Source organism: Corapipo altera, unplaced genomic scaffold (genome assembly GCF_003945725.1).
Source record: "Corapipo altera isolate COAL_440 unplaced genomic scaffold, ASM394572v1 2b, whole genome shotgun sequence".
Lineage (NCBI taxonomy): Eukaryota > Metazoa > Chordata > Aves > Passeriformes > Pipridae > Corapipo > Corapipo altera.
In genome coordinates this window covers 17635263-17661700 of record NW_020884874.1, presented here as the reverse complement: position 1 = coordinate 17661700, position 26438 = coordinate 17635263, and the positions used below count along the sequence as shown (strand labels likewise).

The following is a 26438-nucleotide window of genomic DNA, read 5'->3' as shown; positions in this document are numbered from 1 at the left end:
CAAATAACTGAACTATGGACAACAAACTCCATTTATCATAGCTACATTATCAAGACTAACCTAACAAAAGGAGTAAGAAGGTACAACTGCTGAAAATCATAAAGACATGTAATGAAAAATTTTACTTTTAAGTTTGGTATTGAGGATGGCTCACCTGAAGCAGACTTTTTCATCTCTTTTCAACTGCTTTAGGGAAACACCGTCTCTCTTTTTGGGACTTATGAGGTTGGACAGCTGCCTAGACACTGACGAAGAACGTGTGAATTTTGCTAGAAGAGATGAACTGAACAGAGCTCACAGCGAGGAACCAGATGGACCCCTGAACTTTGAGCTTGATGTTTGTCACCAGGATCCAGAATACATGTTCCCAGCTCCCTTGCCACATGACCAGGTCAAACTGATCACCAGCTGGGAAGCAGGATGGAATGTAACAAACGCCATTCAGGTAACCTTTTACTTCCCCACTTATTAAACTCATCATTTGAAAAACATGATCATCACTTAACCTGTTCTGTTTTACTTAGCTACACCATTATTTTGCAGTATTCTGGAAGGTTTCTATGAATTTATTACTCACATATTTGAACCTTTCTGCACAAGATTAGCACTCTGAAAAAAAGAGTTCTAAAGGGGAAAATGATACATATGTTATCTAATGTTTAAAAAATGTTTAAATTTTGTGAAATTGAAAAGGTGGTGATTGCACCTGTTTTGGAAGTGCAGGCATTATCTTTAATAAGTATATTTGAATTCAGTGACAGAGATGTTTGATAGAAGTGTGAGATAAATATCTAATAGAAAGAGGATGGTAAGAGCCAGACTGACGTCAGAAATAAATTTACTGACATGTAAGTTTGACTAGAAATAAATTGAAGCACGAAGCACAAGAAGTGTAATAATACTTGTCAATGTTAAAGAAAATAGTTAGGTTGAATAGACTGAAAACATTTGGTCCCAACATTCTGTGTGGAATTATGTGTGGAGTATCTTTCTGAATCCTTAAATTTAGCACTAAATGTTTCAGAATCTTCTTCTCACTTTTCATGATTCATTTCCTTACATAATTCCATCATTACCACTAACATTCTGCGTGACATGATGAGAATAAAGCAGTATCCACAGACACATCTAGTCCCAGTAACTTTTACTTAAATAATTTTTTATGCCACTTTAATTATAGAAGAATAATCTTTCTGGTATCACACAAGTCTGACTATGATGATGAACATTTGTTTACATATCCAATTCATTCCTCAGCTCTGCAAAGGAGGAGAAAAAGGACATATTTCTAACCCTGCTGCATTTTCAAACATGAGCACCACCACATGAGAGCCAACACAATAGCAGGGTACAGCAGCATATCATACTCTGAAAGTGTTCAACTGCGAATAAAAGTGTGAAGTCCTAAAATACCTCAACTGCATTCTAGTAACACATTTTATCTTCAGTCTCCCTCAGCAGCATCTAGACAGGACAGGAGTCTGGGATGAGAGCCCATTGTTTTCTCTGTGAGTTTTGCCTTTGATTCCACAGAAGCCAAGATTTCATTCTGGAAGTCAATTTTGTCAATGTTTGCTGTACGACCTTTTGGCAAGTCATGCTCTCTCACCCATTGTTTTCCTTTCCGAACAATGCCTTTGTAAATACACCAAAGGGCCCAAAAAATCCCAAATATTGTTGTGTACACAAGTACTATTAATTATTAATATTATAGTTTTCAGTTAAAAAATAGACTGAAAACACAGTGTAAAAACACAATCAAATATACAGTTGCCTGTTTAAAATGCGGGCAAATTCAAGCTAAACTATCCAATCAAATCAGTAACTATGGTCTTGGTCAAAACTCTCAGCATACTGAGTGTTGCATACCATTGCTTTCATTTGGTCAAATATTTTAGAAATCATCATTAAGAGAGCAGGCTGAAAACTGTAAAGCCTGGGAGCTGCAGTTTCATTAGTAGTACAACCAAAGGGTCCTAATGACACATTGTTAAACTGTGTGGATATGCAACCTCAAATGTGAATCTATGCACACATAGATTCTATGCATTTTTCCATTTCCCAAGACCTGGGATTGGGAGCAAGGCATTTGGTTTAGAAACAGGGGTAGAGAGCAGAGAAAGGGGGGGAGAAAGGCAGGAGAGGAGAGAGGAGAGAATATTGAATGGGCATCTGTCAGTAAAAAATAACAGTTTGAGGAAATTTTTATGAATAGCTTTGAAGAGAAAGTCTGAGTTGTGAGCAGAATGATTAAAACAATACAAACATTCTTGACTGGCAAAGACAGTCTATGCTAAAATGAGTTGTTTTGCCCTACCCAGAGGAAAGGACAGAAGTGTTTTGCATAGCAATTAGAGGTAAACATTTCAGCAGATTTCTGAAGTGTTCTAAACAGTTATTCTGGTGAATACAATTAGTCTAAAAGTGAAATTATTTCACAATCCAGATTTATTATGGGAACGATTAAATCTTTGGTCTCTGAAATCAAATGCAAGGGTTCTCTTACAGTGCTTTAAATATAAATATTTTCAAACAAACAGGAAGATATTTTTATTTTGTTCTCAACTTGAACTGCAAAAATGTGTGCTTCTGGTGAAGATATTTTATGTGTAAATGATTGCTTCAGACATTTAAGTTTCCAAGGAAACATGTTTCTTATTCCAACACTGCACAGGCAAATGAAAACCTATGTTCAGTTAATCTGGGTAAGGACAGAGAACATAAAACTGAGTTAATTCTAATGGGAAAATGTACAGTATCATCTGGCAGAGTGATGCAAGTTGCATTTGTTTGTATGTAGCAGCAAAAAGCAAAAAAATATATTTGTAATAACTTGTACAGTAGTGCTGGATAGATAAGCAAAGCAACAGCAACAAGGAAGAAGGTAGCTAAATTCTAATGGTAAAGCATTTCACAGCAGAACCAAAGGAAAAGAAAGACTATTTGCCAGCCACATATAGCAGAATTTTTGCAAACAGTGTCAGACTGGTAACCTGTCACTAGTGGGGTTCCACAGGACTTCATCTTAGACCCTGTGCTCTTCAACATCTTCATAAATTACTTGAATATTGGACTAAGCAAGTTCACAGTTGACACAAAACTAGGAGAAGCTGCTGACTCCCTCAAAGGCAGGGAAGCCCTGCAGAGACACGTCGACAAATTAGAGGACTGGGCAATCACCAACCATATGAAGTTCAACAAGGGAAAATGATGGATTCTACACCTGGGATGGGGCAACCCTGGGTGTTCATACAGACTGGAGAATGAGATGTTGGAAAGCAGTGCCACGGAAAGGGACCTGGGAGTCAACAGCAAGTTGAATATGAGTCCTCAGTGCCCTGGCAGCCAGGAGGGCCAACCATGTCCGGGGGGGCATCAGGCAAAGCATTGCCAGCCAGTCAAGGGAGGGGATTGTCCCACTCTGCTCTACCTGGTGCAGTCTCACCTTGAATATTGTGTGCAGTTTTGGTCACTGCAATATAAGAAAGACACTAAGCTCTTAGAGAGTGTCCAAAGGAGGGCAATGAAGATGGTGAAGGGCCTTGAGGGGAAGCCATATGATGAGCAGCTGAGGGCACTTGGTCTGTTCAGCCTGGAGAAGAGGAGACTGAGGGGAGACCTCATTGTAGTCTTCAACTTCCTCGTGAGGGGAAGAGGAGGGGCAGGCACTGATCTCTTCTCTGTGGTGACCAGTGACAGGACCCAAGGGAATGGTCTGAAGTTGTGTCAGGGTAAGTTTAGGCTGGACGTTAGAAAAAGATTCTTCACCCAGAGCGTGGTTGGGTGCTGGTACAGGCTCCCCAGGGAAGTGGTCACAGCACCAAGCCTGACAGAGTTCAAGAAACATTTGAACAACGCTCTCAGGTACATGATGTGACTCTTAGGGATGGTTCTGTGCAACGCCAGGAGCTGGACTCGATGATCCTTGTGGTTCCCTTCCAACTCGGCATATTCTGTGATTCTGTTAAAGTAAAAGAAAAAGGCATTCAGCTTATAGTATCATGAAGGGGTACAAGAGAACACAATCGAGAAAAAAACAGAGGGAGAGGAAGTGAAATAATGGCAAGAAGTGAAATAATATTAATCTCAGATGTAATTTATAACTCACATTTTTGAGTCAATATCCACTTAGGTCTCAGAAGCATAAACAAGTTTAACAGTGAAAAAAAGTCAGACATTTTACCAGAAAGCACCAAATGGCTTTAATTTTATTATAATGCCTGTACAATCTTTAAAATACTGTTTTATATAATTACACAATTTTCTCCTGGATGTTTTGTAAAATATGATATATCAAATCTGGTTGGAAAGCAGCCCAGCAGAAAAGGACTTAGGGATGCTTGTTGACAGCTGCCTGGACATGATCTAGCAGTGTGCCCAACTGGCCAAGAAGGCCAATGGCATCTTGAGCTGTATCAGCAATAGTTTGGCCAGCAGGACCAGGACAGTGACTGCCCCTCTGTATTTGGCACTGATGAGGCTGCACCTTGAGTGCTGTGTCCAGCTCTGGTCCCTTCACTACAAGGATATCAAAGTGCTGAAGCATGTCCAGAGAAGGCCAACAGAGCTGGTGAAGGGTCTGGAGCATATGTCTTGTGAGGAGCAGGTGAGGGAGCAGGGGTTGTTTAGCCTGGAAAAAAGGAGGCTCAGGGGAGACCTTATTACTCTCTATAATTGAGCAGAGGTTGCAGTGAGGTGGGGATTGGTCTCTTCTCCCAGGCAACTACTGACAGGATGAGAGGACATAACCTCCAGCAGGGGAGATTCAGGTTGGACATCAGGAACTATTTTTTTTGTGGAAAGTGTTGTTAAGCATTGGAATGGACTGTTCAATGGGGTGTTGGAGTCACCATCCTTGGAGGTGTTCAAGAAATGACTGGGTGTGGCACTTGTGTGGCACAGTCTAAAGGTGGACTTGATGACCTTAGAGGTCTTTTCCAACCTAAATGATTCTGGGATTCTGTGAAATCATACTGAATGGGCAGTTTGATTCAATGCCTCTGATAACTAATATTGCCAACTTTCATGTCCTGCATTTTTAAAAGAATTAAGTTGCACAAGGGTTAGAAATATCTGCAGAAGAGGGAATTTTACAATTCCATTATAAGAATAACACAATATGGTGCTTGTCTATTGTGAGTGCTTCTAGGAAATACCATAATTCAATTAGTAGTATTAATAATTATTTTATAATGTGTCAGTAATAAATTACTAATTATTGCAGTAGTAATCGTTATATATATATTCTGTATATTGTACATTAATTTAGAAAAGACTAAACACTTCAATAATCATCACTGAAGGACTGAATATCCACATGTCCTTCACTGTGTGCCTTTATAGCCTTATTTCCATACTGCTCTTCAATTCAGTTCATTTTAATTTATGTAAGTCTAAGAGATTCACTTGAAAATATCTCATAATTAACATTTATTACTCTATGATGTTTCCTCTGAGTTGCCTGCCTTCATCTCCCTAATATAGACCAATTTTTAGAATTCTTGCTGAATATCCACAACTCTCAAATACTTAAGTGGAAAACATACTCATGCTGAGAATCAGAATTAGCAGACATGTCCCTAAAGATATAAAGGCAAACATCTTTTAAAGGTGTCTAAACACCCCTCACATTAAACTTTACTGAAAGCATTTTCTAAATATAAATATGTACGTGCTTATAAAGTGGGTCATTAGATGTATAACAGTACAAATAATCCTCGACCTTAAATAATTTAGTCACATTTAACTAAATAACCACTTGGATTTTGCAGTACTTGATCTTAAGTATTTATTTTCCAGACATAAGAACACGGGTCAATCCTTTCTTGTGTACCAAGCAGTAACTTATTTGAATTTCATATTGAAGCTAAAGTCATATACATTGAAGCTGACATCATACTCTGAACTAAATTATAGACATTGGAGAGAAATGAACTTCTGCATTTTATATCAAGATGTGGTACTGCAAATTAAAGGGAGATGCCCAGTGCTGATATCTAACCTAGGACCAGCAAGTAATACAAGTTGCCAAATGGAGCATCAAAAAATGACAGCATAAAGTAAAATTCCAAGACAGTAGGACTATTGTGGTGCACATAAAAATTCCAAATATTATGATTTTAGCTGAAATGCACCTGCAGTACTGGCCAAATTTATTTTTAATGGGTTTGCAACCAGAAACCCATATGGCCACAACCCAGAGAAAAACTTGATCAGAACAATCTAAATTCAGGTCTGTTTTTCCTATGATAGAATGTCACTATTATGCAATACAATTGATAAAAGATGTATTTTAAGGAAGAAGACTCTGTAACTAATGTTTGTGCCTTTATTTTCTCTTTTGATTTTCTCTTGAGGGGAAAAAAATTCTAGATATACATCACTACTTTATATAACCTTTTATTTCATCTTAGACCATGCAGTAAATTTCTGTAGTTTTGTGCATATACCCATATAGTACAGAGAAGGCTGCATGAAGGATATATATCTTCTCTTTTCCCAACCCTACCTTTTATCACAAAAGCTTTCTGTCAAAAATGTGTTATCCTGCAACAAGGAAACTATATCTACTTCACAGAAATCTCTTTATTTGACATATAAGCACTGTGAAGCCGACTGATTTTGAGTTAACTAACTGCCATTCCCATAAATCTCATTAAAGAATGCACTGTATCAATCTGCTTTTTACTTGGTCAGCTGCAAACACTATAAAATCTTATGAAGCCAGAACCTCTAAACATAGAGAGGTGGCTCACCTAAAATTATTCCAAGAAGAAATATTTGGATTTTTCTCATGAGATTTAAGTTACTGTTTTGTAACGTTTGAATTTTATGTTGTTCATCACATCATCTGGGCAATGAACAGGCAGAGGGGGCATTGAATGGATTTACATCAGCATATTCTACTCTAACTGTTATGAAAATGTTAGAAACAGCAAATCAGTTTTCCATAGCCCCTCTGTGTCAGATTTTCTCTCAAATAGAAACTGTGATATAACATAACTACTCCAAAAAATTATTCTTTGGACATACAGATAGTCCCAACATACAGACTATTGGTTCAGAAAACACCATAATAGCTCAAGGAGAATCGCAGAAAAAACTACATGGGTCACACAAGTAACAGATCATAGTATTGCAATTCTTACAGCCTTCTAGGAGTTAAAATTACATATTAAAATATTTCAGAAGTTAAAGCAGTCCTTAGATTATGCTAACCTACACCATGGGCTCGAAATTCCATCTCTTAACAGATGAGTTGCGAGAAAGTTACAGGAAGCGTCTCTCTCTGTTTCTCCATCATAAATGATTCTAATAGCCTCAGTACTTTGGCTAAAACTGGCATACTTTATAAAATAATCTATTATATTGATATATTTTGAGCTAATTACCATATGAGATAATTATCTCATGTGAGATGAGAGAGAAACATTCTAAAGTATAATGCTCAATAAACCCATGGAATTTAACATCCAACCTCAGCCTTAAATCTGAATATCTTGATTATACTGTGTAAGACATATATATTTTAAAATATTTATTCTTAACCAATACCTTATCTTATATCTTTAATTTTTTTTCACCTGAGTTTTACTGACATAGCTGTCTAATATTACATTCTTTTGATAATAGTAGCCAGAAGCACTAGTGGGCTTAAAGAAATATGAATAATTCTGTTCAGAACCTCAACTTACATATAACCTTACATTTCATGAAAGTATTTATTTGACACTTAATTTTTAGCAGTCAAATATCTATCATTTCCAACAACTTTAGCTGAAACTCTTCTTGTCTAGAATTTTTGAAAGCTGTATATTTCAGCATCTAAATTTAAAAGCCACCATAGTATCTTGAGTTTATTCCTAGAAACAGTAGCTAAGTCACTGCAATACACAGTATACTTATGCTGGGATTGATGTTCAGTTTGTCACAGTCTGGTCCAGAAAGTCTTGGAGAATTTGCAAGTGCCTGTTTCTTATAAATGGGGACTTCTCATTGATTGTTCATTTGTCATAAGTTGAAAATTGTTTCACCTGGAAAATCTTCCACTATTAAACTTTTAGAACAACTGTTTTATAGATGTGAGGCTGTAGTCCTCCTACATGAAGCAGCTGGTAGTAGAAATTTTCTGCATGTAAAAGGACAAAAGAACTAGCAAGTAAGCATACAGTAGTGTGGCAAGTAAGCTGGGAGACACCAGCTCAACTCTTCTCCTTACAGTGGTGGTTTCTAGCTAGTAATAACATGAACTTGTGTTTTGGAATATGTGAGTTGTTTTGGCATGCTGCCAAATTCAGTCTACCAAGAGACAGCCTTAGTGAGGACATACAATCAAAGAAGACCTTTAGATGAAAAGGACCCAAAAGGTCCAGCTTCCTGCTCCTGTACCTGCAAGGGGCAGGTGACCTGCCTCCAACATTGACAGAATTCCATGGGTGGATGCCCTAGAGGAGTCTGTCATATATCACCTACTTTATATCTCAGTCAGCTTAAGTGTGTCTCCATCCAAGAGCTTTAAAACCCTAACATTCCTGAAAGGCCAACTACTATCAGTGGTGTTGCAAGAGCTTAATTGACAGTCTGTCAAGTGACAGAGGTATGATTTACATGCATATTAACATATATTTCCAAAAAGGGTGTGTCCATTTGCATTTCTCCCACAACACATCTAAAATAAATGGTATATATAAGCACCACAGAAACCTGGTCATTGTCCCTCATGCTCCCAGACCTCTTTTTTTTTCTTCATTTCATCATTAGGAAACCTTCAAAGCACCCAGGAGATGGCCTGCTCTGAGGGTGTTAATGTCTAAAAAAGGTTTTTGCATTGGCATGTAGATAACTTAGAAGTACCCACACTGCACCACTTTATTTTTAATTTTAACTGCAATAATTTTTTGAAAGAAAAAGTCTTGCATGAATTAATACATATGGTCGTGATCAGCTTCCTCTGTTCTGTACTGCTATCTGTAACCAGGTACACACCAAATGCTGGCAATCTCTCCTGAACATCTACCTCACACCTTCCTCCCTGAGGTCATCACTTGCAGCAGACTCAGGCTCTTGGGTCTCCTACAGACACAGCTGATAGACACTGCATCCTTCACCACCCGTGGGAGTGTGGGACTGCAGCACAGTGTATTTTCCTGGACCAGTTCAAGTTCACATCTTATTTAGATCCCACAGCTGCTCTCATAAAATATTGGTCTGCCTTTTCAGCAGTCGATCAAAGCAGCTAAACAGAGCTCCTTGTCCTCCATCCAGTGTCTGCCCACAGCAACATTCCTTCACTGCCTGTGTAAATCCTTATCCTTTCTACCATGCAGGCCTACCATCTGGCATCATCTTTCAGTCAGCCTCTTTCTAAATCCTACACTGAGACTACGTCCAGCCCCCACTTATTTTTGCTGTAAACCTAGTTTTTACTGTAAACTAATACATAGTCTCATTTACTAACATACAAGGCTAAAACTCTGATCTGAGCCCTAATGATTCCCCCTCTGGGTCAAGTAACACACTTTTCCCTGACTTTGCCAAGCTTACCCTGTGCATACCCACCTGGAAATTGATGCAGTTTCATACCTTAATGTAAGTTCCTCATCTTTTCTATAATAATCTATCAATTTTTTTCCTGCATCTATTGACTCCAATCTCTCTTCTTCCAGTTACAATCCTATTATCAATTTGTTAAATATTTTACAAGCATTCCTATGAATTTATATGAGGATATTCCTCTGATACTCTTGGAAATATCCTTTTGATGAAAACTGCATAGTTATAAGCTACATTGAAACCACTTTTTCCTCGCTTGACTTGGTTTCTGATATTGACTCAAGGTTTCCTTGACTCCCCTTTTTGCCTGTATTTGTTTCCTGTTATCTTACCCCTAGATTTAAATTCTTTGGAGAAGAGACCATCTCTCTGTGCTTTGTTTGCACAGTGGGATTCCATTCAAGACTTTCAGGTGCTGCAATAATGAAAACAGTTTTGAAAGTAAGTCTCTAAATGTTTTCTATTTTACAGAAGCTCTTTACAAAATAATGATTGTTTAAATGTAGCCTGCAATAAGTCAGCTTGATATTTGATTCAGTTTCCTCCCTTTTCTCTTTATAGAATGGATTCTCCTTGCTGTTGAGACTTACTGTAGGGGCTGAACACAAGATAAATTGGCAAACAAATGTGATAAGAGTACTGTTAGAATATTCAGCCATTAAAATGGGCATTCTATCTTAAAAATCCAGATGGTCAAGAAAGAGAATGACAAAGCCATGATATCAAAGATAAATGGATAGTGACATTATGAAAATTATACCCTTTGAAACAACAAATGTTACCAAAACCAAAGGATCAAAAATTGTCAGCTGCTTGAAAGCCATAATCACTTTATTCCATGGGATAACACAATGCACCACGACTTGTTGCAGAACAAGGATCTCTGGCTCCCTCACGTGAAGGGAACAGCTGATGTACTTTCCCACTGTACTAAAATGAAATTAACCTACCATAATTTTGGTGTCATGAATCCCTGAGAGCATTTTCAACAAGATGAATTAAAATAGATGGTGTCATTTCTTTTTTTTTTTTTTTTTTTTTTTTTTTTAATTCATAGCAGGTCACATGGTATTTAAATACACTTATCAGACAACTTTGAATTTCCGTATCTATTATATTTGGCTATTTCATTGTTGTGATATTAGGTTTGACAGATACTTTTCAAAACAAAGCCAAATTTACCTATTATAATTATTTCCCATCTTTCTGTGGCTGAGATAATTTGTACACTTGTTCCTGTCTTTAACCCTGCCAATGACCAGCTATCACTACTGGAAAACATTCTTCTTAAAAATATTCTTTCTGTCCCTGTTCTTCAACTTATGAGGTATGTAACTTCAGCGAATTTGCTTTAATAAACCATAGACATATAACTCCTCCCAGGATAACATTCCTCCCAAGACAGCAAGAACAGAGTGACAGGCAGCATAAAGTAAAATATTTTGTCAGATAGTATTCCTTTCCTATTTTTTTCTGAACTTCCTTCACTTCTATTAGCAAATTTTCAGAAGGGAGCTCATTTTTTTATGAAGCGAAAGAGTGAGTCTTAGAGTTCATCAAGGAATAAAAATTGACAAGCTCAGCATTTGCAAGTGTTTATGAGAATTTAATGTTGAAAGTAAAGGACATCTGAATTATTATAATGTACTAGTAGAATCAGAAATAGTAATATTTCTCTAGCAGATTTTCCGTATGGTAAACTTTCGTCCGCACAATCCATAGATGGTTAATCTACAGTTTACTTCAGTGTGTATAATTCCTGACAGCAAAAGATTTGCTGAAGCGGTACAAGCTCTATCTGAATGAGCAAATGGAGCTACTTGAGAAAATAAAAAGCCCTAAACGCTGATTATACACAGTACTGAAGATGATATATTGTAACCTAGTTTTAGCACAGTAAGCTGTATAAAACATTTTACCCCTAAAGCTAAACAAAATTGTCTTCTATTTGCATGGATTCTCCCTCCTCTCCTCACACACACATCATGTTTCTTGGAAGACAATGTTTATCCATATTCGTGGCCAGTGGCACTAGTTTTGCCATATGTACAACACTGTGTTACTAAATATCTAACAAAAAAATTAAATTTAATATTTACTTCACAAAAATGTAAACATGAGTCAATGTAAAGAAACATTCACTTCAGCTCATACACATATATTCCACTATCCATATCAATTTCTCTCAGTCCAGTTCTTGAATTGACACAAATGGCAGCACCAATAGATTATGTTCTGTAATCTCTAGAACAAACATTTTTGCTTTTTTTATGTTATTGATAGCAGAGGAAGTTTCAGCCTTTTCCTTTACTCTACATAGGTATTTCCATTAATGATAGGTTTTTTATTGCTGTTTTGCCCTCCAGAATCATGTTTAATTCAGGTTAATTCCTCCCTGATAAGCAGAGAACTTTTTTTCAGTTTTAAAACCCATTCTAATTTGATTTCAAACTAAATCCTGGTATTTCAGAAATTATTAATAATCCTACTGAAGCTTGAAAAAATGTCAGTATGAGGATAAGAATTATATACCACATAGATACAATCAATATATCTTATTTTTTAATAAGAACGTTGTTTTTTTTAATTGGAAGTTATCTTTTTTTGTTGTTATAATGACTGTTAATTCTCTCAGTTTACTGTAACTTAATAAGTTGGCACTGAGGTTTATTCTATCTCACTACAATTTGAATCTGTTCTTTTGTCTCATTGTCTGCATGATTTCTGCAACTCCAAGTGACATCTCCTCAGCCACCGTCCCTTAAGGGACTTGAAAATCTTCTAAGCTTTAATTGGGATCTGGAGTTTAAAATGAGTTCTCCACTCCAGCTCTTGTTGCCTTTACTTGCCTGCTGACTTTTTTTCACTTTTTCTGGGAAGCCAGCTGCTCTCTGAGCTCTTTCTTTTGTATTTTTTGTTGTTGTCATCTCAAGTTAAAAATAAAATACCTGCACAAAACTCTAGGCTTCCTTCTGCTGCTTGGTTGCGATTTTAGAGACTCTCTCATAAGTTGTGAGAATCTGCCATTCCACCCCTGAAGGATTCCTTTCCTAATCAGAAAGGATAATCAGCTGCATAACGCATAACTTCCCTGTAGCTTTCTACTTGTTCCTGTCTTATGCTTATAGTTAGGTGTGTCTCATGTCTAGTAATTTTTCCTCACAGACTCTTGCCCATCATATTCTCTTACCCCTTGTTTCTATCTCTTATAGGTCACAACCTTATGTTTTAAAGTTCTTCAATTTACTTAATGCCACCTTTTTTCCCCTGTTCCTGCTTCCCCTCGTGCAGTCATATTCTCAAATTATCCACCTTCTTGCTTTTCCTTCCCTCTTTCAAGGCACTCACAGTCTCATGGACTTTAAAGGAATTCACCTGACTCTACAGATGACAGATAGAGAGAGAGAGGCATCTCTAATGGAGATTCACAAATTCTGAAACAAGTATCCTACACTGTTGGAATGAGTAATCATTTGGTGATCCTTATTTCTATCCATGCTTTCCAGAGTTACCAGATTAGCTTTATTTTTTGCTATATTTAGATAGGAGAAGTTAGGAATACCATTCCTTGTAAGGGTACGTCAAAGCAAGGTAGATTTGTCATGTGTGTCTTTTCAGCTACTATGTGTACTCATTCATTGAATGTCCATTTTAGACAGAAAAAGTTGGGTGAAATTAACCAAATTCATAGATGCTAAGAAGGAATCATTTCCTTGAGAGCAAAAAAAGTAGTCAGTTTAGTAACTTCACTTATAACCAGCTGAGTTTTTGCTTAAAATTCATTAATTTCACACCATGAATAATTTTTTGATTTCACCTAAAAATTTGAATGTGAGAAATGAAAGCTATTTAGGAGAAAGGAACAGAAATTAAATGCAGTCTTGAAATAAATTGCTCAAATATGAAATCACTACAGCTCTCAACATCGAAGTAAACAACCAGGAGAGATCCAATAAAGATGGGAAATTTTTCTTACAGTATCAGAATGATTGAAGTTAAAAAAAAAAAAAAAGAAATAAAACTATTTTTAAATATACAAACTTTTACAGCCACTACTTAGCTAACTTTGTTTTAATAATGGAAGAAGTGGTTTTATCTTGATCAGACAGCTTTTCTATCTAAAAGTAAAGAATAAACCTGAGGTCTTTGACAAAGGTCAAGGATAATCAAGATCTCTGGTTTGTTCCCTCACCTGTTGTTTCCAGACAACATCCTGTCTTTGAGTCTTTCCAAGGGAAATTCAGACTAAGAAAAAAAAAAAAGAAGAGGAAAATAAAGCAAACAAACAAAAAAACACTACAGAAAAGGAGTATTGCTTATTTTATAACTCCAGTACTTTTCTGTATAGGCCAGGTAGAGGTCGAGAACCACTGTACAAACAGAACGAGAAATACCTCCTCAAGTAGTAATACTTCAAGTATTTTACATCTAGAGACCTTAAAACGACATTTTTGACATGCATTCTATATGCCATACGCCTAGTTTCACAATGCAAGCCATATTCAAAATTTATTTATTTTTTAAAAAGGAGAACTTACCTAAATTTTCTTTTCTGATGAGAGTCCAGAGCATGCCATAAAACTCAGTCACATTTCTTTTCTGATGTTTGTATTTTCTGTTTCTTATTAATTATGCACATTTGGGAATGTTTGTCTAATCTGCTTGGAAATAGGGGAATTATTCTACTTTGTTGAACTTTAAGAATGATGTGATCTTTTATGTCATTATAGGAGAGAGACACCTCCATTATAGGCATTGATTTGCAACATCAACTTTATCTGTATTTCTCCATGATGAATTATCAGGCAGCAAAATCACTTGCTGCTTCTTTTATCCTGAAGGTAGAAGCCTCCAGGGGTGCCACTGAAGTTTAACCCAGGTTAAGAGAGGAAAAGCAGTAGAAATTTGTTGCCTATAACCAGCCTAATTGTCAGACAACAGCTTTTCTCACATATTTCAGAAGGATATAATATGACACTCTGTTTTAGTTTACCGATTCCTGAAGACCAAACAAATAGTATATTACTATTTATGTCTCTCATCCAGACTATTAACTATATTCTCTCTAGGCAGCACTGTAAGACAAATTTCTCCTTTATACACTGAACTCTGGGAGTCATTATAGCTTGAGTAAGAGTCCACCTAAAATGGTGGTTAGGTCTGTGCTGAGGAAAGAACAGGGTAATATTAACCAGGGGAGGATTCAGTCATCTTTTATTCTGCATGACAAATCCTATACCAGTGTTCAGAAAATATAATTCAGCTTCTAGAAGATATAACCTGGATTCATTTTCAGCTCTCAGAGGTGCATGAGGTCTTTTCCAATGCAAAGATCTTTGTAGTATGGGGTTGTTTTCTTCCATTTCCTCTTCATCATTACTTCTTAAAAGTGACAAGAACTGTGTCTTGACTGACACAGGTAGTATTTAAGAACTCCTAACAATACTCTCCCCCAGCCTCAGTTAGAACTTTCTATACACTTTAACTCCTCCTTTTGTTATCTAAGTACACACTCAAAGGAAATTCTTTGGCTCCCCACTGCTTTGCTTCGATTCTAGTCTCCCAAAGTCCACCCTCTGCCTCCTTTCAAGTTCTTTTGACCATATTTTCATGGGAACTCACTCTCATGTTCTTGTATTGGAAGTTTTGAGTGCTTACCTGCCTTCAGGTGAAAACCGGATAATCTGTGATGACCTATAATGAGAGAAATGAGTAAGCAACCAGGAAGTCCATGTTGTTTGCCACTTTTAGAATAATGTTTGTTTTAGTTTAAACTGCCTTGCTTTTTCCATCTCTCTTTCCTCTCAGCTGCATAACACATAATAAAACATCCTCATTCTTTTATGAAAGCCTGCTTTCTCCTTTGGGACCAAGCAAAATAATGTTTTCTTAAAAGGTAATTTGCTTGGGAGATTTTCTTGGTATGATTCAGTGCATTTTTGCAGATAGTTCTGGATTTATGTAAACTAACATTTCCCGTTGAACCATTCAGAATTAAGCATTGAGCATATTATTTTGGCTTTAGAACAAATATTTAAACCAATAGCAAAGCCAATGAGGTCAGTTGTCACACTCAATAGCAGTAATTCCTTTTTTTTTTTTTTTTGAGACAGCTTCTTTCCTCTTTTCACTTTCCTAAGTTTTAGGAGATCCTTAGGACTAATCTGGCCACTAAAAGTAGAATGAATCAGTGGTTTCTGTGAGTCAAATGGAGACACACATTTTGCAGTGCAGACCATGCAGCTTCTTTACTTGCTTATCTTAACACAGTACCTCCTGAGCAGTCTATCTGCCTTATCATCTGCTTCTGGTATCTGAAGGATTGACAGGTAAACACTTCTAAAGTTTCTGTCAGTGTATGAGGTGAATGAAGGCATTAATCACAGAATAAACACCTTAGTCACCACCCTCCCTGCAGCTGAAACAGGATTGGCATTGGCAGAGAGAAAGAATGAGAAAAATCAGGAAAAACAAGATTGTTGGGGTCTAATTCAACCATCCCTGAAGTTAAAGGAAGATTTTTTGCTGATATTAGAGGAAATGGATCTACTGTTAAGTTCATACAGGCCAGAGACAATATTTGAAGTTTTCCACAGAACAGCTTATAGTATTTTTGAATTCAAACTCAGCTGAGCTATGAACAAACTGCAAAGTGAGTGGGAAAGTAGATGAATTCTTTTCCTGACATCTGTAGAGCACTGCCAGGAGTTTGGGTAACCTGCTAGGGAAATAGAAATTCTTACTGCTGAGAAGAAATAGAATGTTACTGATATTGCAAATATATGGTGGGATGACCTATACACCTGAAGTTTGAAAATAATTAGATAAAGCATATTTACAAAAAAGAGTAGGCAAAAGAAATGAGGGTGGCACTCCATGTTAGACAGCTAATTATCTGTGTTAGAGCTGTTGTCTGAAGAGAAAAATTGTATTGTCCTTGGTGACTCCAGTTTTAAAGACCTATGCTGGGCGTTGTATGCAGTATGTTGTAAAACATCATTGAAGTTTCTAAAAATGATAGATGATAATTATCTGACACAAAAGGTATTGAACCTAGCATAAGGTAATTCAACTTTGAGCCTCATTATGTTGAAAAATATGAATGAATTGGAGGATCTAATTACATTCATTATGGGAAAACAGAGGACAGTAGTATATATATTTGGTACTTCTAAAGTGAATTTTTCAAACCTGGAGAAAATTATGACAGATAATTGATTGGAAAGAAAAAGTGCAGATAGCCAATTTTGAAAGCAATTTTAAAGTTTAACAAGAATTTATGACGTTCAAAAGCACATCTCACAACTACAAAAGAGTATATAAATGTTTTAAAACCCCCTCCTACTTCAGGAGAGAAGTAAATGTAGCAATTAAAATTAAAACTATATATATATATATATATATATATATATATATAAGGGAGAAACAAAAGGTAAGAGTAATAATAGTAAATCATAAATAAGGACCGGTAGAAAAGAGAATACAGAGGCGCTAGGAGAAAGTGCATCTCCCAGGAATTCTAACAATAAGAAAAAAATTTTTTAGGAATTAGAAAAAAAAGACTATGTTTAGTCTAAAAATTTTAAACAGAAATACTAATCATGGTAACAATTAAGTATAAATGGAAGTGTGTGTCTGTGTATGTGACTGTGTATGCTCATCTAAAAGCACCAGCAGAAACAGTAGGACGAAGTTAAAAGGGAAGGTGTGAGTTAACTGCTACAGAGCACCATATAAGTGATTTCATTCATATGAAGAGGTAGAAAAACTCACTTATAGATAAGTGTTAAGGGAATGAAGTAGAGGACAGTATTTATAAAACATGCAGATAAGATAAACAACACCACTGAGAAAGTCAGGAATTTTGCCTAAATGAGAGATGAGACAAAATAATGAGGCAAAATATCCAAAACTGCATCCATTCCAGAAGAGTATAGAAGGTAAATAAAGAAATCCATTTGTTGTCATTAGCCAAGAAGAACACCAGAGACATAGTGAGCACTGGACTGATGACATCCCTTATTGCACACAAACGATCCTGGCCAAGCCACTGAGACAAAAACGCTAGAGTATGTGGATGTGAGAATGTGAAAAGTTAACTCAGAGATTTTCTAGTGTAAGACCACCTTCATCTTCTCTGAGATATCTCACTGAATTTTGCTACATTGATTTTCTGCTTTTCCAGCAGTAGATGAAGGTTCTAAAACTGTTCTTAACTGAAAAAGAAATGCAGCTGTTCATATGTTCGTATGTTGTTCCTGTAAAGAACCAGGAGAATGTGCTCACAGCACAGGAGAAGAGGGTGCCATTTTGTAATTTTTCAGGACAGACGTCACGCTATTCTCCATCAGACATTAAAAAGTTATGTCTGAATTCCTGTGCTGTGTGTGCACACTCCACTGTGTGGACACACATTATACGCCCAGTAAGAGAAATGGACATTTCTGAAAGGAAATTTGTCTCAGCTCTATTAATGGCCTGTCTTAAGACAGGTGTGAATTACATATAAATTGAGATGCCTGATTTTTCCAAGCTTAGACTTGGACAATTAACTATGAGATAACCATAGCTGTTATTTAAAATGGATGTTAAAAGGTATCTCAATAGTATTTTGAAAGCAGAATGCCCAGCAAGTTTTCACCTGGGAGGCATAACAAAACGTCTATCTTATCTGGTAATATTCTTATTCAATTGCTATCATAAGTGGAATTTTTAAAAGTTTGTGAATATCATCTCAATATTTTAAAAGCCATATAAATACTGACTAGTGAAAACTGGCAGGAATGCTGAGAAAAATAATGTAATTGTTAATACAGGTTTTAATTGATAGAGCATAAAAAGCTAGAAATATAATTAGTGTCAATCATTATGTTTTGGAGGAAGAGTCCTTACAGTCCGTATTAAACACACTTCATATAATCTTTTTATGACATTATAATTTAGGCAGTGAAAGATAAATAATATATTTACACTTCTAAAAGAAATTTTGACACTTTAATACACAACATGCTGATTTAAAAATTAATGCAACAACACAGTACATCTTGAATGGATTAGCAACTGCCTAAGTGACAGGTTCCATCAAAAGTAACTGTCAGTGTGGATCTATTGTCAAAGGAATGAGTTTCTAGTAGGGTTAGGAGGTTATCTAGTAGAATAAATGGCAGCTGGTCCAGTATTATTCAGTGTAGTCAACAGTGATTTGGAAAAAGATACAAAATCACTGATGATCACAGTGGTGGTTAAGAAACTAAAAAGACCATGCAGGTCAGCAAGCATCTCTTTTATCATGGCATAAGATTAAGGGATTTGCTATGTTTGTAATTTTGTACTTATAAAATTGTTTCTTTCTATAAATACCACAGCAACACAGCCTTGCATCTATTTGGGAAAATTATTTATTTTAAACATCAACAAATGTTAAACAAGATAATGAAATACTTCATGGAATTGTACTGAAAAACAGGGTTCTTGATTTTAACTCCCTACTCTTCCAGGGAGATTTATGAAAAACACTTTCCAGTATAGTTTCCGTGTCTAACCCATGTTCATGGCAAGGAATCAAATGCATAGTTGGGGAAAATAGCTAGACCTAAATTAACCACTGCACCGGAGTAACTACAGATGGTGAGAAAGTCAGTCAGAGCTAATTTGGCAGTCTGGCATATCAGCATGCATTCTATATATAGGAGAGTTGTACAAACTGAATAATTTTCAGTTAAATTCTTCTTCACTTCTTAATTTGTTTTTCCATATGATTAAGTCTTAAGGTGAAATAATTTTCTCTCTCTCTTTTTTTTTTAACATTGCTTTTCACTCCATTTTATTTCATGGTCTTTTGGCATGCCTCAACTCTGACTGTGATTTGATCTTATTTACTTTTTAGTTACCTTTTAATTTGGTGGGTTTTTTTTTCAAAATGTCATATTTCAGGTTAAAACAATTTATAACGTGAAATATTTTACTTGGGACTAAAAAGTCTTAAAACTGAATTTTGATTTCTTTTATATTTTTCTCAGAGTGCTTGGCTGTTCTCATTTATCATTTTTCTAAATCCATTTTATTCCTTGGGGATGTGCTTGCCCTGAGGTGAAGGAGTATGACAGAGGTATGATAGCAGAATGGCCATTTTTTGCATTCAGCACTGATCCAGATGTCAGGTATTTTTAAATAAGCAGCCAGTCTTGCTGGTATGAGAAATACACATATGTAGTATAAATATTGTAGTCAAACCATCAGCAAAATATTTTAATGTGCAGATGTAATTTGGAAATCCTGTTCTGCTTGTTGTTTTGTATTGTAGGTGGATTGGTGATTCCTGATGGTACTTATCATACTTGGATGCTTCCTCTTGGGGATATTCTGACAAGGTGAATCATGGCTAGGCTTTGCGAATGAAAATCTGGGAAGGGCTCTACCCACATTTGTTGCGAGCATGTTGGTGACTGAAGAGGGCAATAAGAGATAGGCATGTCCAGCTGCAAAAGGCACAGCAGAAAGACTCCTTTGGTGGTATATTCTGCAAGGCACGATTCTTTCTGCGTTGCCTTTTCTCCTCAAGGGTGATCCTGCGTGTGTTCTCAAAAGCATCAGCAGCGTTATAGATGGTGTGTCTCCAGGTCTCCCGACTGGAGGCCAAAGTAGACCAGTTATGGTGATCAATATGGCCAAGGCTGAGATGTTGTTTCAGGGAATCCTTGTATCTTCTCTTTGGGGCTCCTCTCATGCGGCAGCCGGTGGCAAGTTCACCATAAAGCAAGATCTTAGGGAAGTGGTGGTCCTTCATCCTGGAGACGTGCCCTGCCCAACGCAGCTGTGTTCTCAGTAACATGGCCTCAATACTTGTGACTGCTGCTTGTTTTAGAACAGATGTATTGGTCACATAATCTGACCAGTGGATGTTTAGGATTGTACAGACGCAGCGTCGATGGAAGCGTTCTAGGAGATGCAGGTGGTGGTGGTAGATGACCCATGATTCAGATCCGTATAAGAGAGTGGACAGCACTATGGCTCTGTAAACACTGATCTTTGTACTTTTCTTCAAGTGTTTATTTCACCAAACTCTTTTATGAAGCTTTCTGAAGGCACTATATGCCTTTGCTAACCTATTGTTTATCTCTCTGTCAATCTTACCATCTGAGGAGATGAGGCTACCTAGGTAATTAAACTGCTGGACTGATTTAAGCTCTGATTGGCCAATGGTGATATGGGGATGATGGAAGACTTCCTGAGGTGCAGGTTGAGAGAGAACTTCTGTCTTCTTTAGAATGACTTCCAGCCCAAAGAGCTCAGCAGCGTCTGCAAAGCAGGATGTTAAATGCTGCAGAGCTGCTTCTGTGTGGGCGACAAGGGCGGAGTCATGAGCATAAAGCAGCTCCCGGACAAGATGGTTTAAGGTCTTAGTGTGGGCCTTCAGTCGCCTTAGGTTGAATAGGCTTCCATCAGTATGATATCGAATGTAGATACCGTCCTGATCATCGAGATCTGCCGTGGCCCTTTGGAGCATCATGCTGAAAAAGACTGTGAATAGGGTAGGAGCGAGAACGCAGCCTTGTTTCACGCCATTCTTTATTAGAAAGGGTTCAGAAAGTGTGTTGCCATATCTGACTTGGCTGTGCTGATCCTCGTGGAGTGAGATGACCATTTTGAGGAACTTGGGGGGACAACTTAAGCGTTCCAAAATCTGCCACAGACCTCTTCTGCTCACAGTATCGAAAGCCTTGGTGAGGTCAACAAAGGCTACATGAAGACCTTTGTTCTGTTCCCTACACTTCTCTTGCAGTTGTCTGAGAACAAACACCATGTCTGTGGTACTCCTGTTGGCTCTGAAACCACATTGCCTTTCAGGTAGAATTCCTTCTGCTATAGCAGGTATTAGTCTGTTCAAGAGTATTCTTGCCAGGATTTTGCCAGCAATGGAGAGCAGAGTAGTACCACGGTAATTTGAGCAATCTGATTTAATACCTCTCTTCTTATACAAAGTGATGATGACTGCATCACAAAGGTCTGATGGTAGTTCGCCTAGTTCCCAACAGCGCACCACAAACTCGTGAAATTTGGTATGGAGTGCGAGGCCCCCATGTTTCCAGACTTCAGGTGGAATTCCATCAACCCCAGCTGCCTTGTGGATTTTCACCTGCTGTATGGCCTTAAGGGTTTCTCCTAAAGTGGGGGCAGTATCCAATTCATATTTTACTGGTTGTTGCGTGATGGACTGAATTGCTGAGTCTTGGACCACACGGTTGGTACTGAAGAGAGTCTGAAAGTGTTCAGACCATCGATTCAGAATGGAGGTTTTATCTGTCAGAAGCGTTTGACCATCAGCGCTGAGTAGAGGGCTTTGTACCTGGTATGTAGTCCCATATGCTGTTTTCAGGGCCTCATAGAATCCTTTGTGATCACCCGTATCTGCGCATAATTGAGTTTTTTCAGCTAGATCGATCCACCACTTGTTCTGGATGTCACGGAGTTTCTGTTGGAGCTTGCTACATGCAAGATGAAAGGCTGTTGTTCTTGCGTGACAGGATGGCAGTGCAAGGTGTGCTTGGTGGGCAGTTCTCTTCTTCCTCAACAAGTCCTGGATTTCTTGATTGTTTTCATCAAACCAGCCCTTGTTCTTCTTGAGGGAGAACCCTAAGGATTCTTCGGAGGATTGCAGGATGCTGTTTTTAATATGGTGCCAAGTTGATTCAGGGAAGGAATCTGCAGAATCTGTGGAATGGTTTTCGAGCCTAGTTTGAAGGTTAGCCTGGAATCTGTCTCTTACTGTGGCTGATTGGAGATTGTTAACTTGGAATCTTCTCCTTGGGATACTGTGCCTTTTGGGTTTGAATGTGAAATTGAAGTTGAGTTTACAGCGCACAAGCAGATGGTCTGTTTGGCATTCTGCGCTGGGCATCACGTGGGTATGGAGGACATCACGGACAACTCTCCGTCACACCGAGACATAATCGATGAGGTGTCAATGCTTAGATCTGGGGTGCATCCAGGTTGTCTTCAGACTATTTTTCTGCTGGAAGATAGTATTAGTGATGGTGAGCTGTTGCTCTGCACAGAATTCTAGCAGAAGTCGACCATTATCGTTGCAGTTTCCAACACCATGCTTGCCTAATGTACCTTTCCATGCTTCAATTCAGCAGGGGAGAAGCCATTGTGTGGGCAAGGCCCATGTTGACACTTACCTGCAGTTTAATTATACAGTGACCCTTTGGGCCAGCAGATACCATTTTAAGTCCCAGCTGCAGGTTAAGCAGCAAAATAATAATGCTGTGAGTATAGAACAAATGAGATAAGCTTTATACAGACTGCAAGGAACTGAGAAAACATCACTGTTCTTATGTTAATATGGAAGATGACTCTATGGTTTTATCTTCTTGATTTTTTCATAGACTTGGTTTATTTGTGATGCTTTTAAAATCCATCTGTTATGTCAATCTTCCCCAAGGATTGTTTTCATAGGAAAGAAACCAAATTCAGTTCTTTAGACAGCTATCTAACTTGCCAGTCAGTGAAAGCCATGATTAAAAATGGCATATCAAAAGCTGCTGTTACATATGTGCTACCTGCAGTCTGAATACATCCAGATATCTAATCTTTTTATGAAAGTAGACTGTTAGATGGCAGAAATGGTACAATTTTGGACAATTCTGTTAAATTCATGTACAAAAGAAATCCTAATTACACTTCAAGCTAATTGGGTCATGAGACCTGTATTAGAATGTAGTTAAGACACTGAGTGGAGAGATTTGGGTGCCTAAATACCACAAGCTGCATAGCTGAACATCCCAGCTTCTAAATGAAATAGCATATGTGACTTACGTAAAACAAATGCTGTAAATGAAGTCATGGAAAACAATGAAGAAAATACCTAGTCAATAACTTTATTATTATATCATTAATAATAACTGAAGTACTTCTATTTCAAAACATAAAGGCATAGACCTTTTTAAGTGAAATTTACTAAGGCATATATTTAATATGATTTTTCCAGCTCTAAGTCAGCTAAAAGCTGAAGATATCTGCATCTAGAGTGAAACCTGGTAAATTAGGCAATGATGCTCTTTCATATGATGGACACTCCATTTTTCTCATTAACTTAAAGAAGAAACACTGCTCTGATTCAAGGACTTCAAATCTTTCTTTTATGATTAATGCTCATCTCACAATCTGCCCAAAAAAGGATTGCTATTTTGTGTCTGGGAGAGAAGGATAATACTTTTTTATACATTAATGATTATTTAGTGTTTGAAAAATTGCCTCTCTTCAGAGTCCTCCTAATGGATCAGGTGCGGACGTACTTATATCACTTAGAAGTGGGGTGCTAGGTATAAGCCCTACAAAGCTGAGACAAGTGCCCGCCCTCTTGATGAGCTCCATCAGATCTGGGCTCCTACACTGCCTTCACAGAAACTGTTTGATGGGTATAAAACCTAACAGAGTTGATAGAAAATACGAAAGGCAGAAGAATGCCTGAAACTCTGGTCCCCCACTCGGCCTTGTGCTCATGATTGTAGATGGAAAAGTCTGAAATTAAGATGTAGACCATTAAACTACCTCTTCTGCTTTGGCTGCAGTCAGTAGCACTATCCACTCAAGATGTGAGAGAAGAGTCCTCCCTTCTGTGAGGAGATCTGTTTCTGTCAGGGTTTTGCAGAGCAGATGGGGTTGCTCGGGTTTGGTCAGAAATAGAGTCTAGATGGGTTTGATGCAAATCAAGTCCTTCTGTCAGACCAGAATAACAAATGTGAGCACAAATGCGCAGATTTCATCATGTTATGGGTGTGGTAAGAAATATTGAAGCAAAAATTTCTGCAGAACTAGTTAATTGTATTTTGTTTCCTCACTATCCTTCAGTTGTCATGAACAAAAATACCTGACCATGTGACTAATGTGCATTTCTTAATTTCAGTTCTGTAGAATAAAAAGAGAAATGTCACCTTTCTAAAATTGGATCTTTTTATCAGTAACTATCATTCAAGGGTTTTTTGGGGTTTATTCTGATGGAAAAACCACATAAAAGTGTAATTTGTTCTTCTCCTTGAGAAGAAAGTCTATATGTCTTGCATGTATTTTTAAACACCCAAGGAAGTTTACACTTCTAGACGAAGAAGTCTAAAATCTCAGCTTCGAGAAAAATCACTTTAGCAGTGGACTTAGCAAGAGCAAAGGCCACATGAGGAAAACAGAAGCTGCAGAGGAAACACAAGTTTAGTCTGAGGCACTCTAATGCCTTTTTCTCTCCAGAGGTCTGCTAACAACTTTTAGGCTAAAGACAACTGTCATTACTGGATCTATCTACACTGCTATTTTTAACTGGAATGAAACTCACACAGATGATGCTACAGATGTTTAATTTTACTGATATTGAACCTGTTTCATTAGTATGTATGTTGACTGAATAACTAACTATGAACCTTCTTAAATGTGCTTCTAATCACATCAGCATTAAATATTAACTGGAAACCTGACTCTATCATTCAGTCACATTCTCTTTTTCCCAGCTTATCATTACATGTGCTTTGATAGAAGCAGTTATTTTTGCTGATAAATTCATTTCTCATAAATAAACACATTTCTCATGATTGTTACTTACTTAGCTGAATGTAGCAGTACTTGCAGCATGCAACTAGGTAAAAACAATGTTCAATGGAGGAGAGGTTTGGGAGTGCAGCTTCTAGTAAACATTTTGCCTCAGGGATTATGTGCTATCTTTTCTTTCTCTTTTTCCTTTTCAGGGAATATTTGTCCTAGGATTGCCGTATGCTCTCCTCCACAGTGGATACAGTGGCCTACTTCTTATTGTCTTGGCTGCAGCATTATGCTGTTACACAGGCAAAATTCTAATTGTTTGCTTGTATGAAGAAAATGAAAATGGGCAACTGGTAAGAGTGAGAGACTCGTATGAAGATATTGCAAATGCCTGCTGCAAAAAGCTATCTCCCAAACTAGGTGGCATAGTTGTCAATGTGACCCAAGTGGTGGAACTGATTATGACATGTATTTTGTATCTGATTGTTAGTGGGAACTTGCTGTCACAGAGTTTTCCATACATAGCATTGACTGAGAAAACTTGGTCTATAATTGCATTTGTTACTCTGTTACCTTGTGTATTTATCAGAACTCTCAAAATTGTTTCCAAACTCAGCCAGCTTTGCTCCTTAGTTCACTTTGTTATCATCCTTGTAGTGATGACTTACTGTCTCACACAAATACACCAGTGGTCCTGGGCAAAATTCAGACTCTCCATTGAGTTTGAGGACTTCTTGGTCTCCGTAGGAGTGATTATTTTCAGTTACACTTCACAAATATTTCTTCCCACACTTGAAGGTAACATGAAAAACCCAGAGGAATTTAGGTGTATGCTGAATTGGACTCACTTTTTTGCCTGTGTCTTGAAAACAACCTTTGCACTGACTGCTTTCTTGACCTGGGGTGAAGAAACAAAGGAAGTTATTACAGACAACCTGCCATCATTTCTTAAAACACTTGCGAATTTATGTCTCTTAACCAAGGCTCTTCTTTCTTACCCTTTGCCCTTTTTTGCAGCCACAGAAATTGTGTATTCCTGTATTTCTGAAGGCAACCATTCCAATTACAGATCTCTATTACTTTCGCTGGGTGTAAGAGGCTCATTTCTCTTGTTAACTCTGCTGATGGCCATGTTTATACCACATTTTGCCCTGTTGATGGGTTTATCAGGCAGTGTAACAGGTGCTGCTATGACTTTTCTCCTTCCTTCTCTCTTCCATTTAAAACTTAAATGGAAAAAACTGTCCTTCTTAGAGAAATGTGCAGATATCTCTGTTTTTATTTTGGGCTTCCTTTGTAGCCTCGCAGGCATAGTTTGCTCAATAAAAGGACTGCTTGAAGTATTTAGAGGAGTGTAA

The 26438-nt window shown here is 37.4% G+C and overlaps 1 protein-coding gene across 1 annotated transcript; it reads left to right on the top strand.

The window, feature by feature from the left end:
* The first annotated feature begins 145 nt into the window (after positions 1 to 145).
* LOC113941314 (vesicular inhibitory amino acid transporter-like) lies at positions 146 to 26438 on the top strand. Its single transcript, XM_027632480.1, has 2 exons — positions 146 to 445; positions 25287 to 26438. Exons 1-2 carry the CDS (start codon positions 146 to 148, stop codon positions 26436 to 26438), a joined length of 1452 nt encoding a protein of 483 aa, XP_027488281.1.

What these genes read in the sequence shown, in the direction of transcription:
- LOC113941314 (XM_027632480.1), top strand. Translation starts at nt 146, where the DNA reads ATGGCTCACCTGAAGCAGACTTTTTCATCTCTTTTCAACTGCTTTAGG. An exon ending in ATGTAACAAACGCCATTCAG is followed by an intron (nt 446 to 25,286) that starts GTAACCTTTTAC and finishes TTTCCTTTTCAG; the next exon opens with GGAATATTTGTCCTAGGATT.